General features: G+C 40.2%; 1 protein-coding gene across 1 annotated transcript in view; it reads left to right on the forward strand.

Moving 5' to 3' along the window:
- The window catches only part of CACNA1S (calcium voltage-gated channel subunit alpha1 S), a 95,955-nt gene that overhangs the window by 66,659 nt on the left and 12,251 nt on the right, over positions 1-17,045 (forward strand). Inside the window, exons 29-38 of the mRNA XM_042464027.1 lie at positions 5,030-5,083; positions 5,821-5,961; positions 6,121-6,186; positions 7,557-7,648; positions 9,652-9,811; positions 10,720-10,847; positions 11,980-12,076; positions 12,703-12,805; positions 15,638-15,739; positions 15,921-16,045. Of these exons, the coding sequence (XP_042319961.1) occupies positions 5,030-5,083; positions 5,821-5,961; positions 6,121-6,186; positions 7,557-7,648; positions 9,652-9,811; positions 10,720-10,847; positions 11,980-12,076; positions 12,703-12,805; positions 15,638-15,739; positions 15,921-16,045 (1,068 nt within the window). The remainder of the gene's footprint in view (positions 1-5,029; positions 5,084-5,820; positions 5,962-6,120; positions 6,187-7,556; positions 7,649-9,651; positions 9,812-10,719; positions 10,848-11,979; positions 12,077-12,702; positions 12,806-15,637; positions 15,740-15,920; positions 16,046-17,045) is intronic.

Genomic DNA, 17,045 nt, shown 5'->3' on the forward strand with positions numbered 1-17,045 from the left:
CCAGTGATTTCTTCACTATCCACCTGTAGCTAGATATGCAGCAGAGGGTAGGGTAGGCATCCAATCTAAGAACATACGGATTTTCTAAAAGTGGCCAAGGATGCCCCTGTGTCCAGGGCTTATTCCAGGTTCATCTAAGCTGGATCTCTTGACTTTTCTGTGCTTCAGTTAGAAATTGTGGTACTAATGGGAAAACTCTGGGGAGTTTTAACAGTTTAGTGCTCTTTATTTCAAGTCAGTGCTCAAGACCCATGTCCTTATTTTATCTAATTGCCTTTGTTCAACATTTTATCCCTTCCTTTTTCCCTTCCTCCTTTCTACCTGTCTTCCTCATTGTAACTGTCACAGTTGGCATCTTCCATTATCTCCTTCTGTGAAACATGACCCCTCCAACTCCTCCAGTCCTTCCTTCCTTCCTTCCTTCCTTCCTTCCTTCCTTCCTTCCTCTTTCTGTTCTTTCTTTCAAACTCATTCTGACTCCCATTCCTCTATCTTTGTATTGTAGTTATCAGATTCCTGACTCTTTTATTCTCTTGACAGACAATTCTTGCTTCCAGTGGTGGATTGTACTGCCTAAGCGGTGGCTGTAATGGCATTGTAAATATCAGCTGCATGAGCTTGTTGTGGGCTACCCTTTTTGTTCATATATCCTTTTTTTCCCTTCCTAGACCACTTCCTTATTGCCATCTCCTGTTGTGTTAATGTGGATTGCATGAGACTGATGACACAAGTTAGTTTTCAGAAATAGTACTGTTACAGAGGAGGGAGAGAAAGTTGTCAGTCTGGAGATTCTATTGATCCTAGCAGGGATCAAGCCTAAAGGCATGTCTGTCACACAACCAACTTCTCGAACTATCAACTTAGCACTCACCCAAAAGCAAATGGCCATGAATTCATTGTAATTTTTTGTAATTTATTTATTTATTTATTCATTTAACACTTTTTAATCAAAACCAAGATAATATACACTGAAAGAATGCATTCAAAAAGAAAAAAGGGATATTTTAAAAAAAAACAGGGGAAGGGGGAAAGAAAGAAAGAAAGAATGAAACATATTAAACATAATTAGGCTTTGACCCCTCCAATCCTAAATGTAGTGAAAATATAAATAAAAAAAGAAATATGTTTTTCTACCATTGCAGTTGCAATTAAATGCTCCTACTAGAGTTACTAGTAACCATAACCACAGATTATTACTTCATTAGGTTTATTATTGTTTAAAAAGTCCATAAACAGTTTCTAATCATTAAAAAAAATCAGTTGGCTTATCCTTTGGAACCTATGTTAGTTTGGCCATTTCAGCTAACTACCTTAACAATTCATTCTTCCATTGTTGGTGTTTCAATGTGTTTCCAAGTTTGGGCAAACAATGGATCTTATTACTTGGCTGCAGCTGGAACGTGGGATGGAGGCAGGGATTATTGCAGACTAAATCGCCACCGAATCACCGGCTGCCATCAGCCCGGGTCCAAGCCACACTCCGCCAGCACTTTTTAGAAGTTGAAAAGCTTTCCAACTTCTAAAAAGTGCTGGCAGAGCGCAGCTGGGACCCAGCTGGGACCCGGGCTGATGGTGGCCAGTGATTTGGCAGCGATTTAGTGTGTGATAACCCCCACCTCCATCCCACGTCCCAATTGCAGCCCAGGGGGCTGGAGCTGATTTAAAATGCCAAGTGATAAGCTCCAATGTGTTTGCTGCTGCTATCATGTAACAAAGAAGTAATCCATTTCTAACAGAAACATTTCTGGTGACATTACAAAATCTAGCATATAAATCTTAGATCACTTAGACGTTTTGCTTCTTACAAGTCCACTGTATATGAAAAAAAGGAGCTCTCCTTTTCTTGACATTCCCAACATTGATTCAAAACATTCTTGGATGTTTTCAGCAACTTATTTGAGGTTGCATACGATCTTTATATCATCTTATACAAGATTTATTTATATCTTTGGACCACACTTTTTTCCATACATGCATTTGAACATTATGCCCAAAATTTTGGGCCCACCTTATCATGTACTATTTTATAGGCTCTCTTCTGTCTCTAGTTTCAGAAGTCATTTATATACTTTTTAAATTACATGGTCATTATCTTTACACAACTCTAAATAAAATTTATTTTCTCAAATCACTATGGCTGCATTCCTCTTGACTTGATTAAATTTGTTCTTAAGTTGCATATAAGCACACCAGTTAAGAACTTTGTCTTTCATAAGAATGATCACTCTCAATTTAAACATCCAGCTGCCCTGTTCAAAATACAAAGAATCATTATAAAGCAACTATCTCCAATTTTTAAGCCATTCTTTCCTTTAAAAGCTTTCCAGCAGTGAAGTGGTGAATGTTATCTTAGGAAAAAATTCTGTTTATGCTTATACCAAACTCATAAATGAGACTTTCTAATACAATGGTTTTTAAATTCAGCATACTTCTTTACTTTATTATATCAAAGATAATCAAGGTCCAAGAATCTCTCATCTCTAAGCAATATTGCTTCTTTGAACCATACAAAGTAACAGGCCTCATAATACAGTTGAATATTAGGATCTCCCAAGCCAACCCTTTCCTTAGGATTGTATAGTGCTTTACATTTTATTCTGGGTCTCTTTGCCTGTCAGATAAATATGAAAATCTTTTTCTGCCATTTCATAAAATGCATTCCATTTCTGAAAATAGGGACAGTATGGAAGCAAAATAAAAGTGATTGCAAAACATTTGCTATTATGGCTGCAATCCTTCCCAAAAGGGGTAAACTTAAGCTTCCCTATTTTTCTAGGTTTCTTTTCTTTCCAGACTTTTTCATAGTTGTTTTGAAATAATAAACTATTATTCTTCATGGTTGTAATTCCCAGATATTTAATCCCCCCTTTTCCATTTTAAAACTTGAAAGTGCAAATAGTTCATTTTCCTCTTCTGAAGTCATATATTAGTCAGCAACTTTGTTTTATTGCTGTTCACTTTAAGCCTGCAACATGTCCCAAAATGCTTATTTTCCCCCCCAGAAAAGCTTTCATTGATTTCAGTGGTTTTTGTTTCATTATCACAATATCATCCACATAAGCCCTCAGTTTATACTATCCTTTTTTTTATCCTCACTCCACAGATTCTGTCACCTTGTCTAACATCTCTCAGTAGGATCTCCAATGACAAAATAAACAGTAAGGATGAGAGGGGACAACGATGTTGGTCCCCTTTTGCTTCAATAAGTTCCATAGTTGTCTGCAGTCCATTCAGACTGGTTTTGTTTCAACCCTAGCTTATCCAATTGAAATTTATCCAAATAGTCTTCTATATCTAAAATTTTCTCATTGCCGCTCCCATATAGTCCTCTGTAGTATCCCTCAAAGGCTTTTAAAATTTTTCAAATTGTCTATTACATACTGATCTCCTTTCTTGATCTTAGTGACAAATTTCTTTATCCTTTCCTGTCTCATAAAAAAGCCAATTCTCAGGTTTATTTGCAAATTCAAAATTCTTTTGCTTCAGATATGATAGTTTGACATTCATTTCTTGGACCATAAACAATCAAAACTGCTGCCAAAGTAACTAAAACTTTTGTTGAGTTTCTTAAAATCTTCCTTGAGTTTTCTTGTCACAGTCAATTTTTTGTCATATATTGTCCATCAACTTACTCTTCTCTTGCTTTCTTCAATCTGGATGTATATTTTATAAATTTTATAAGTTTTATTAATTCTCTTGATAAACACCACAAATATGAGAATTTTGTAAGATAATGAATTCTTGATGTATGTATGAAGTATGAATTCTTCATGAGAACTTATCACATTTTTAAAATACATCTGAAGACAACCAATTGCTGTTTCTTTGTTTGCTTCTTGTTCACACATCCAGCAAAGACTGATGTCTAGATAAGAAAATTGCTTGTCATTGCTTGCTGGGCAATAAAACATTGGCATATTATGCATAGATGGCTATTAAGAACCTATAATATTATTTTTACATTCTTTAGGGCCTGTAAAATGTACTGTTGCATAAAGCTAACAGCTTCTAGCATTTGGCTTTTTATGTTAACCTTGTAACACTGTTTTGATTATACTTTTATGATATCACTGAATGAACAGCCCTACAAAGCAGATGGCAGGGACAGCCCTGGCAGTGCAGTTGTCAATTTTGCTTTCTGGTGTACAGCAAAAGCCAGCAAGTTTGTCTCTAGGATATGGAAAATACAATTTCCATTCCTGATCCACCCTGAAAACTGTACTGTGTACAGTATCTTTATTACTGATGAACATACAATCAGTGCAGAATGTCCTATAGCTTATGCACTGGATATAAAACTAAACTGTAAATGATGGTTTTGATACTCTGCAGAAACAGAAATCTGTGGATCAGTTTTGCATTGAATGTGTTCTGTTGCACAACTGACCCATGTGAACTAGCCTGCCAAAATGATATGAGATTGACTGTGTATTGAATAGCCACTGATGTGCTTGTCCCTGCAATGTCATGACATATTTCCGCTACAAGTCTAAACCAGTTCAACTGCCATGGTTTCACTACAATGAAATAGATGCTATTAACTGTAGATTTGTTTGAGTTGTACTTTATATGTACACAAAGCTACAGTTCCTGCAGCTGGGAAATGTATTTCCATTTATAGCATTTCTCCAGTTCACACTTATAGCACAGATATCACTTGGGAGGCTACCAGATCATCCAGTGCTACCCTTTCTTCACAACCTCTATTTGCCCCATGACCTTTCCTTTCACTCCTATCCTGCCATGCTGCTCCTATAAGTTCTGATGGTTCAGACTCATCCTTATTTCAGTAAAGCCAACAATCCAAGAGTTCTAGAGATGACTGTGTGAGTCCAGGAAGGAATTACCATTGGGAACCAGTGTAATGGTGATGGCATGACTCTTCCTATATCCAGTGTTTTTTATCAGCATGCAGTCGATCATGTAGTTTTATCCCATCCCATAGTTTAGCATGTTGTTGGCCCTGAGGCCCTAGTGCTACCTGTGTTGCAACCATTGCTGTGCTTATTACGATGGGATGTGTTCACAGACCCAACCACTGATGATCCAGGAGGCCACCAATGCTGGAGAAGCCACATCACAGGTAAATTTGTTTTCTTCTTTATTTATTAATAATGTTCATACACTGCCCATCATGGACATCATACCAAATTAAAGTATAATACGGTTTTAAAAAGAAAATTTTAAAATTAGTTCAAAAGCCTAGGAGAATAAAAACCTTTGCTTGATACCAAAAAGATCCCAGATTACCATCTTACTTCTCAGAAGGAGAGATCAAGTTGAAGTCTGATCTGCCAAATGTATTGGATCAAGTACAAATTTAAACAGTGCCATGGCACCCATGAGGCCTTGCATCAACCCTGTCAAATTAGTCTTGGTGTGGATGTTGAGGTTGCCCAGAACTATCTGGAGGCCTTATTACCACATGTGAGGCCATCTCCAGCAATTCAGGAAAGGAGACTGTTAAACAGGGGTTGCAAATATACTAGCTGCCATCAAAACTCTACAGTGGTGCAGTGGTAAACTGAAATTTTGGAGAAGGAGGTTAAATCTTTTATCGTGCACAGAGTACTCCTGCTTTTTGTTGGTTCAGTAGTGAAAAATCACTGAGACAAGTCAGCACTTTCTAGCTTCTCAACAGGTTTAAAGACTGCATACCATGTCAGTCTTCATCATCATCCACAATTAAATCATTGATAACAGCTGTATTGCAATGGTCATACTAGATGAACACCACAGATCTGTTGGTGAATAACCATAAGTTTTCTTCTGTGTCTGCTTATTTTCTCTCACTGCCACATGGATCTGTTCTTTCCATAGACTCCTCCCATAGATCCTGATGAAACTGGCCGGATCTCCATCACTTTCTTCCGGCTTTTCCGAGTTCTGCGCTTGGTAAAATTGCTAAACCGAAGTGAAGGCATTCGAAATTTACTCTGGACCTTTATCAAGTCCTTCCAGGTAAGAACTTAGTTCTAGGTGAAAGAGGGGTACTGGAAGTGGAAAGGGGTTGTTGGTCAAAGCAGAGGCAGGCATTACAATTCTGCAGTTTCTATCCCATTACTTTGTGTAGCAGTTGTATATGATCCTTGGATTATTATTCTGTGCTTTGCCCCACAGGCACTGCCTCATGTGGCCCTGCTGATTGTGATGTTGTTCTTTATCTATGCTGTAATTGGGATGCAGGTAAGGATGTGAGAAAGTGCTTGCATTTCCCTGCAGCAGTGAGGCCAAGATCCCAGTTATAAATCATCCCTGGAGACAGGATCAGAAATCATATTTTCATTTCCTTCTTTGGAAGACTTGTTTTGTCTCAGATTCCCTGTCTTTCTCACAGTCAAACAGTGCATGTTACTTTAAAGGCACAGTCAGTGGCTGTAACATATTTTTCTTCCTCTTCCTCAACAATTCAAAGTGTTGGTTATGACCTATACAGCCCTGTATGGTTCAAGTCCAGGCTATTTGGCAAACCGTATCTCCCTGTATGAGCCAGTTGGGCTCTGGGATCATCAGAAGAGGCCCTTCTCTCAGTCCCACCACCATCACAACCACGGTTGGTGGGGATGTGAGAGAGGGCTTTCTCAATGGATGCCCCTAGACTGTGGAACTCCCTGCCCAGGGAGGTCAGAATGGCCCCTTCCTTGTTGTTCTTCCTCCGGCAAGCTAAGACCTTTCTGTTCAGACCAGCATTTAAAACAAAGTTTTTAAAAAATGGGCCAGGGTGTTACATGGTAAATTTAAAAAACAAAACATTTTTATCCTTTTAACTATTTTATTCTTTTAACATGTAATTTGTTTTAATATTGTAATAATTTAATTCTGTTTTAGTGTACCTTTTCTGCATGTTTTTAATTACTGTTTTTTAATATTGTAAGCTGTCCTGAGTCCCAGTTTTGTGGAAAGGGTGCAATTATTATCATTATCATTATCATTATTATTATTATTATTTATCTTAAAGTGACATTGACAACAGTGGGGTAGGGTGCCACCCGTTGGCCACATGGCTGCTTCTTGTGCAAGTGGAAGTGATGTCATATCCCTTCCAGCTTCAAGAATTGATGGAAATATGCTCAGTTTCCACAACTGAAGCAGGCTTGGGGAGGGATTCAACTCACCATGGTTTTGGGGCAGTTTGAGTGTTTGTTTGTGATTATATTTGTATTTATTTTTAAAGAAAATTGGGTGTGGAGGGCTTTCAGGCAGGCTTCAGGGGCACAGAACCTATGGGTTGCATGAGGGTCTCTTCTATTCTAACCCCCCCCCAGAGGTCACCCTATTCAAACAGAATTATATACAGAACCCAATCATCCATTGTTTTCCTACTGCTTCTGCCTTTTAAGGAAGGAAGGAAGTAATAGTTGCACAATGATTTTTGAATGGTACCTATAGGAGCAGTCTGTCTAGGCACCCAGCTAAACATCTGAAGTAGAAACCAAGTGTGTCAGCAAGGTAACTAGTACAAAGATGCAAGTTTATCAAAGAAACCCACAACAGGAATAGATGTCTAGTAAAACAGTAAATTCTTGGCAATGATGAACAGAACTTTTGGTTTACAGATGTTTGGGAAAGTTGCTCTGGTTGATGGAACCCAAATAAATAGGAACAACAACTTTCAGACCTTTCCACAAGCAGTGTTGCTGTTGTTCAGGTAAGCCTCACCTGATTGCAAAAAAAGAGGAAATGCATCATGCAAATGGTACTGATTTACATAAAATTTTCATATGCTAATATGCATGTATAGACATACATTTAGAAATAATTACTGTAAGACAGTAAATCTCAACATAATGGCAAAGACTATGATCTGATGACCTATGTGTCTGCTTAGTCTACTATTCAGGAGCTAATTGTTGTAGGGCAACATCTTCTACTCTTGTTTCTTTCTTTCTGCTTGAATGTAGGGCAACATCTTCTACCTTTCTTTCTTTCTTTCTTTCTGCTTGGATTTGAACAACTTTTCAGACAGAGGACACCTTCTAATATAAGACTGTCCTGTGAAAGACCTTCAGGGGCAATGGCCCATTCTGGCCATTCTGAACTAGTTTCCAGTCTTGGAACTTTTGACTTATTGATTATTGCTAAACATCTATGTTAACTGGCTCTGCCCTGGAGGTTTATAACTTACAGGGCAAATCAGAATATCTGCCAACACACAATCTGGATCAAAAAGAATTGTGCTTTGGAGCAGTTAATAGTGAACAGTGGCACTTAAGGTTTTATGCACCCTACTATGGCCCCATTCCCACTGGGACATTTACCCTGGATGGAACTGGGCAGAATCGGGTCCCCCCTCCCGAATCTCTCCGGAGCCAAGTGCCCACTATCATTTACCTTAATCGGATGGGTGCTTCCACCCCCATTTTTAAAAAAAACTGGTGGCAGTGTACGCATATTTTGTCAAATTTAAAAACCTCCAGGTGTGTGTGTGTGTGTGTTGTATGTATTTGGGTCACTACAGATTATGGATCTTCCTTTGCCTCCATTTTCAACCCCAAAATGCAATCTAATGCCATCTCTGCATCCTCCCTCCTTGTGACCCCAGAATGCCTCATACACATACAAGAATAATTAATTAATTAATTAATTAATCCCTCACCTCGGAATGCCATCTCTGCATCCTTTGCTTTCCCTCAGCCACCCCAGAATTCCTTATAGACATATACAGTATCAAAAGCATTCTGTATCAATTTGCCAAATTGAAAGAGAAACATTTGTAACATTTGTAACATTCGCACTGTAGCATTCGCATATAAAAAATAATTTAGAAAAAAAGCCTCTTGCAAAGTGAGGTGCCGTGCTGGGAGCAAGCCAATGAAAGGGAAATGTAGCACAAGCAGACACATGCTATCTATATATGTATCTACCTGTAGAAAAAGTATTCACATAGTCTGTCAAAATAAAAATACAAAAGAGAGAGAGAGAGAGAGAGCTGCCTGCGAGAGCAAAGACATGTTCCATTTCCTGCTCTCCCTCTGACCTAATTCCCTCACCTGAACTTGACCCTTTACCCTGCTCCTTCTTCCTCCTCCTTCCCATTCTGCCCTTCAGGGCCCCCTTCTTTCCCCCAGCAACTTCCTTCTCCTCCTCCTCTTCCATCACTCCGATTGCCCTTGGCACCCTTTCTCCGGCTCCTTCCTTCTCCTCCTCCTGCTCCGTTACCCCAATTGCCCTTGGCACCCTTTCTCTGGCTCCTTCCAATGAAGGGGAGGTATGTTCCGCCCTCCCTCTGAACTTGACCCGATCATGATTGGGGACAAGTTCATATTTGCCAGACCCAATGTTTTTGAAAAGATACAGCTTTTACTCCACTTTCAAAAGACCTGCACCAAGGGGCATTTGCCCCTGAACGGGTGTGAAAGCCTCCAATTCACTTGTGGAAGAATCGGGGCCAATATGAACTTCCCGTGGTTAATCCAGGTTCTGATCCCGGGTAAAAGGTAGTCTGAACGGCCCCTATGTGACAAATTAAGTCCTTGTACATGGTTTTAACCCCAGAAGCTTGGAAAATTTATAGAAAGGAATGGTTGTAATTTTACAATATGTGGAATTTGACTTCAAGAATGCTAACCTCTATCCCCTTTCAAAATCATTATATGCCATCTTGCCCAGTTAATGCATTCTGGAAATGTCTCACCTCATTTCTTTTATCAGGTGTGCAACAGGTGAGGCCTGGCAGGAAATCTTACTAGCTGCCAGCTATGGGAAGCTGTGTGACCCTGAATCGGATTATGCCCCTGGGGAAGAATATACTTGTGGCACAGGTTTTGCTTATTTCTACTTCATCAGCTTCTACATGCTATGTGCATTCCTGGTATGTTCTTTTTGCTGGCCTATCTTGTGTTTATTGACTTTTAACATATAATTGTGTCATATGGGTAAACATGCTTTCATCATCATCATCATCTGCTAAGCTAGTAGTAATGGGTAAGTCTAGTTGTTCACTCCATTTACTGTACTGTATAATTGAAGGCACAGAAGACGACTGTTCAATTGTTTCCTCTCCCACTTTTCCTATACCTAGTATTGCTGCTAGATATAGTTGATTTCATTTCTTCCTGACTGTAAATTGTAAATTGTTGTTAGCAACTGCTTATTTTAAATCTTTCACATTTCAACCAGTTGAATTGCCTGTGACCCTCAAGTCTATCCAGCAATTGTTTTTCTCTGTGGCTCAAGAGACTGCCATTCTCTCAGACCACTCAGCCATGGATGGTTTAGGCAACAGGTGTCAGGATTAACAGATTGCCCTTCAAAACCAAATACAATCAGAACCTGTTCTGAAGCAGAAAGTGGAAAGCAAAGTAGGGGTGGAATTGTCTCCATTGAAACAGGCTTAAGGTTCTGCTTGTCCTACTAGTGTGAAAGAGCTTTTAACCAGCTTTACCTCCCAAATTTCACCCACTTTTTTCACTGAAGGAAAAACAGACATTAGTCTTCTGAAACCTCTGATCCATTCATTAGCCATGCTGATTGGAGAGTTCTGCTAGTTGTGCTCCAAAAACGTAATTTTTCCAGCTTCTACCAAGTATCAGCAGTCAGCTGCTTTTTAAAGCACAGAGGACAATTTGCTGTAATGAAATTCTAATGCCAATGAGTCACCTTGAGTATTCTCCTTCAGCTGTATAACGATTACTCTACAAGCCATTGACTAACTTCAGCTCAGCAGCAGCATTACCCTCTGCCATCTTTCTCCCGTTTTATCAATTCATCTCTCCTTAGATTATCAACCTCTTTGTTGCTGTCATCATGGACAACTTTGACTACCTCACACGAGATTGGTCCATATTAGGTCCACATCACCTGGATGAGTTCAAACGAATCTGGGCAGAATATGATCCTGAGGCCAAGTGAGAATCAGTCGGTTATTAATCTTCTAATTAATTATTCCTTTGGCAATGAAAATAAAGCTTAGTGTTTCTAAAAGTCACTTCCAGTCTCCAAAACAGCACTTTTTGCTGTTTCATAATGGAAGGCTCCTTAAAATAGCATTTAGGAGGCAAAATGCCAGGCAGCCAACAGTACAAGCAGGAGGTTCCACTGAATTTTTTTGTAAAAAACATAAATAAATTGGGGGTTCTGTGGAACACGGGCCTCAAAATTCCCATCCTTGGTCTACAAAATGGGCAACAACAGTTTGAGCTCTCCCCTACTCCACCTTCTTTGGTTACCAGATATTCCAGTCCTGATGATGTAGTGGTTTGAGCATTGGGCTATGACTTTGAAAATCAGGGTCTGATTCCCCATTCAACTATGGAGCCTGGGTGAGCCTGGGAGTATTATACTCCGAGTCCCCCAAAACCCCATGATAGGTTCACCTTGGGGTCTCCATAAGTCAGAAACAACTTGAAAGCACACAACAACAATAGAACCCTTATCCCATCAATTTATTTGAAAGTACATTTATAACTGAGATATGACAGGGTTAATTTTCCTGAGTCTTTTTCCTGCTGTGATTACTGTTGGCTATAGTTGCCCATTAAATAGGGACATAGATTCACATTCTGATTTGTAGCATGTATTGTATTTTGTTTCCAAGTAATGGCAAGATAAATTTAGAATAACTAACACTCTGAAGACTGAGCTGCTTAGATCAATACTGAAGCTATAGCTGTATCATGTGTAGGAAGGATCTTCCTAAGACCTAGCATGTTTACCTGAACTCACTATTGCCACCCAATGGTCAAATCATAAGTGCTCAGTATCTTTCAAAAAATAAATACAGCTGTTTCTTGTCTTCTAGGGGGAAAACTGAGACCCACCCCACAGTTTGGGCTCACATCACAGTGCAATGTAACTCATAAAACAAAGATATATATTTTCATGTAGGTGCACAGCACACACAAGAGAGCCAGGACTGGCCATAAAGTCTTGTTGAATGAACAGGGCAATATAACAAGCAGAGGAGAGGCTGACTCATCTAGTTCTGCCTATATAATTTCACAGTATAAAATCACAGTTTTCTCTTATTCTTCTTCACAGGGGCCGGATCAAACATCTAGATGTGGTGACTCTGCTGAGACGAATCCAGCCTCCATTGGGCTTTGGGAAGTTTTGTCCACATCGTGTAGCTTGCAAGGTAATCTTTCCTTATAAACTCTAACTGGGGTCAATTCTTGCTATAGTTTCCATGTTATTTCTGTCTCCTGCACCAAATGATTTCATAAACCGGCATGCAATGGACTTTAGAAATACTTGAACAGGCATAGGAACGAAGGGTTGGCATTTAATGCTGCAGTCAGGTGTTAAAGTCAACATGCTGTAATAGTTGTTAAAGTTAAGGGACCTGAATGTGTTTTGAATATGCACCCACAATTATCTGTGTATGTGTATGAAGAGAAAGATAAATAGAACCCTTACTCTGTGGAAGGAATATGAATGTATGTGGCAGCTCCAACCCCTCTACTAGCAACTTTCCTATATCTGCTAGAAAGTTCTGAAGTGAAAATGTAACCATGTTCAGGTAATCACAGTTGTAGAGATTCCTCTAACTCCGATAAACATGGTTCCCATTGATGTAGAGCCTTTTGACCATATTCAGGTGAACACTATTACAGTTTCCCTTTGAACTTTCTCACAGGAAGGCTGCTAGTAGAGAGGACAAGGGCATCTCCCTATTTCCTCCGCACCTGACTAGGGCTATAACATGTCATTGTATTTGTGACTTCACACACATTTATTTGTATGTGTGATTGCTTTTTGCAGCGCTTGGTGGGCATGAATATGCCCTTGAACAGCGATGGTACAGTTACTTTCAATGCTACCCTCTTCGCTCTGGTGAGAACTGCCCTCAAGATCAAGACAGAAGGTAAGAGATGAAACCTATCCATGGCTAAATCTGAATAGCTCCATTGTGCTTTCTCACAACAGCTATCATTTATCTTGTGAGTGCAAAAGAACATTAGTCACTTTATATGGTAGTAGAAGCTCTGCTGACCTTAAAAGCCATTACTGCACGATTACACAAGCCCAACGGAAGATGCTATAAATCAAGAGTAACTAATGTCTTTCTAGTACATTTAATCATAAGACCTCAAAGTGTCACGTCCTCATCTGTTGTAAATTAATTTAAGTACCTTCAGCATGGACCCATGCCAACATGCTGTTGCTGGATCATCAGGAAAGGTTTCAAGAGCTTAAGCTTTACAAAAGACAAATGTAAAGAATTTAATCCACCTGAGAGCTGATAAAGGAGAAAATCCTTATCAATGTAGGCATAGCTATCATAATTGTAATTATATCTGGTCCCACCTTTTTTAGAGACAACTCAAGGTTGTCAACACTGCATACTATTTAAAACACACACAGAAAAACAAATGAAAAACAACTGATCAAAACAATTAAATGTAAATAAACATACAACTAGCTGAAGCAATAAAACCCAGGAGAAAAAAATAAAAAAATAATAATGTAATGTGACTAGACAGCGCACCCACAACCAATAAAACTGGCATTATATTTTCAAAACAAAAGTATTGAATGAATGAATGAATGAATGAATGAATTTATTACGGCACATGGCCAGCACCAAAATATGGCAAAAATACAAAACATGTAACTTCAGGTGTACTGCCATAGCACAAATATATCTACATTCTACTCCGAACGAAGATCTATGGCGCGTTACAGACCGCCTCTTTGGGGCGTCTTGTAGGCGTGCCTTTCCCCACCAGATCGGGGCCTCAGCGGTTAGAACGGCAGCCGCTGAGGCCCCGATCCACCGTTTTTCGGGCCGCGGGGAAGCGGCAAAAGGCCCCTTCCCCGCAGCCTGGAAAGGGGTGTCCTTGGGGCTTCAAGCCCCAAGGACACCCCAACGGCAGCGGGGACTCTCAGAAAGGGGCCACTCGGCCCCTTTCTGATTTGCGTCGCTGGTGCAGCCTTCACACGGCTGCACCAGTGACGCAAACCAGGAAGGAGCTCTGTTTCGGAGCTCCTTCCTGCTCCACCAAAAGGGTGCATTAAGCGCCCTCGCGCGGAGCGATGGCGTCACATCCGCGCTGCCTCGTTTGGAGGCTGCACGTTCGTGACACCATCATGGCGGCCCCCATGTAGATGGGGCGCCGCCATCTTGTACGGACTCAGTCCGTACTAGAGTTAGGGACATCCGGAAGCGACGCCCCTTTTTAACCCTAGTACGGACTGAGTCCGTAGTTTAAGGCCCGTCTATAACGGGCCTATATCTTCTATATATCCAAGTATTAGTCCATGAACACACGACATTTGTACTAGTAGCTTTTCATGCAAATGAATGATGCCCAAATGATATGAAAATATTCTTTAAATATGACATCAGCTTCTGGATCAGCCACATACAGTACTTAGGGAGGTACTGTCCAGTGGACTCAATATGATTGTTGCTATGGAGGTACTTGTGATAGGTTCCTCTGGCCCAGGAATGGCAGTGGTTCCACCTGTCCTGAACGGGGTCACCCTTCCTGTGAAGGACTCCATGCGCAGTCTGGGGGTGCTTCTTGACTCGTCGCTTCACCTGACTGCTCAGGTGAATGTGACGGTCAAGAACACCTGTTATCAGCTTCGGCTTATTCGCCAGCTGCGCCCATACCCGGCCCAGAGGGACCTTGAAACTGTGGTACACGCTCTGGTAACCTCAAGATTGGACTTCTGCAACGCACTCTACATGGGGCAATCCTTATACCAAACCCGGAAGCTACAAATGGTACAGAATATGGCAGCCAGGCTGGTCACTGGTACATCCAGGGCCAGCCATATTACACCGGTGCTAAAAGATCTGCATTGGCTGCCTATTCGCTTCCGGGCACAATATAAGGTGTTGGTGATGACCTATAAAGCCCTAAATGGCCTGGGCCCAGGATACCTGAAGGACCGCCTCTCCCCATACATTCCGCCCCGCACCCTCAGAACTTCTGGGCAGCAACTACTTAGGGTTCCAGGGGCTAGGCTTACCTCCACTACGAGGAAGTCATATTCCATTGCCGCCCCGGCCCTTTGGAATACGCTGCCCACAGAGCTCCGCTCGGCCACCTCCCTGGCCCAATTTAGAAGGGATCTGAAAACCTTCCTTTTCCATGCAGCATTCCCCGATTAAGCCCCAATAGGTCTACCTCCCTCTTTACTGGCAAGAAGACTGGCTAACAGGGTTTTATTCTGCTTTTATTATAATTGTATTCTGATGTATTTGTTCTGTTGTATTGTGTATTGTACTGTTTTTTACCTTGCTGTTAACCGCCCTGATCTATGGAAGGGCAGTATAAAAATAAAAATTTTATTATTTTATTTTATTATTTATGCTTACATTTGTCCTCGGATGCAGCCATTGCTGGGTAAAATGCAACACCTGTTAAAAGTCACCCTGTGATGTCACACAAGTATGACACTCTGTAGTGGAAAAATCATGAAATTACATTGTAAGATAAATTAACAAATCAAAAGGCCACTGGTTAATACATGCGAGATGAGGGCAAGGGTAAGCCAGAGTGGTTGATTTGCTGGCAAAGTGTGTCAGAGTCTGGATTCTGTACACAAAGAATATCCCTGAGATGTTCAAATAAAAAGCCTCTAATAGAAACAATACCTACTGCTGTTGGAGCAGATAGTAGTGGATAAGATGGATCCAACACAGAACAGGACAGTTTGAAATAATTGTTTGATGATGTTATAGGTAACTTTGAACAAGCCAATGAAGAGCTGAGGATGATTATCAAAAAAATTTGGAAAAGAACCAGCATGAAGCTTTTGGATCAAGTCATTCCACCAATTGGGGGTGAGTCCTCAATCTGGCAGCCAAGAAAGAACTTGTTACCCTAATTCTTCTTCCCAGTGCTTGCATATTCTACCTATCCCAAATCTCCTTTGCATATTCCCATGCAGCCTGGAATGTGCAGACTGGCCCAAGTACTGTTGCTGACTAAACATAATGACTTCACTGGTATGTGCTTCTCTAGATGATGAGGTGACTGTGGGAAAGTTCTACGCTACCTTCCTCATCCAGGAGCACTTCAGAAAATTCATGAAGCGTCAGGAAGAGTATTACGGCTACCGACCAAAGAAGAATGCTGTTGAAATCCAGGTAAGTAGAAAATGGAGCAGAGGAATCCAGCATGTTTCCACTTAGCCCTAAGAAACAGAAAATTATTTTCCATTCACAGTGGAGCATGAGAGGATGAAAACAGAGACAGTAAAAATCTATGGTCTGCTTCACACTTCCAAGTTTTATATTGTGATATAGAGCCAGTTAGTCAGTACTATATACATGATATGATATTGGCATGCCAATAGTTACAATTTCCACAGCTCTCTTTTAATGTTCCTTAAATCACTGGTTCTCAAACTATGTGTTTTAGATTTCAGTTGCCAGAATCCCTAACCACTGGCCAAACTAGACTGGAGCTTCTGGATGATGAAGTAGAAAACACCTGGAGGTTTGAGAGCCATAGACATAAGTAGCTAGTATTTTGCTTTTTGAGAATATACTCATGGAGGTATTATCCCACAGCCTATCTTTTCACTTAGATTGCTTATGAACACTTCTCTGGAGTTTCCAGACTTTATTCCCACACTTTCAGAGAGCATCTACATGATAAAAATGCACAAGCCAGATACATTTCAGTTTATTCTATTAAGATTGTTTCATGGGTGAAGGAGACATTGGGTAACTTGAAGATATATAGCTGCTACTAATGAAGAGTGCTTATTAAAAGGTGTCTGATTTTACAACAGATGAATGGCTTTATAACAAATGAAGGATTGAAATACCATTGTAACTATCATTTTATTTTCCTCCTTCCAAGAATTCTGGCCTAGTTGACTCTCTTGGAGACTGTGGTTTATACTCTTAATGATACATTTATTTGTATGTAGATTATTTTGTATGTTTTATAACTGTGCAAAATTTTTATATATTCATATAGTGAGATACAATAAAATTTTTATCCTAACTTTTGTTGGTCACTTAGCATAACATGTAAATAAGGCCATTCCTATCTAATCATCATTCTTTGGTGTTTTCCCCATCCTTTTTTGAGACCTCAAAATTGCACTGTTTTAGAAACAATCAAAATTAGCCTAGT

The sequence above is a fragment of the Sceloporus undulatus genome, chromosome 4 (genome assembly GCF_019175285.1).
Source record: "Sceloporus undulatus isolate JIND9_A2432 ecotype Alabama chromosome 4, SceUnd_v1.1, whole genome shotgun sequence".
Lineage (NCBI taxonomy): Eukaryota > Metazoa > Chordata > Lepidosauria > Squamata > Phrynosomatidae > Sceloporus > Sceloporus undulatus.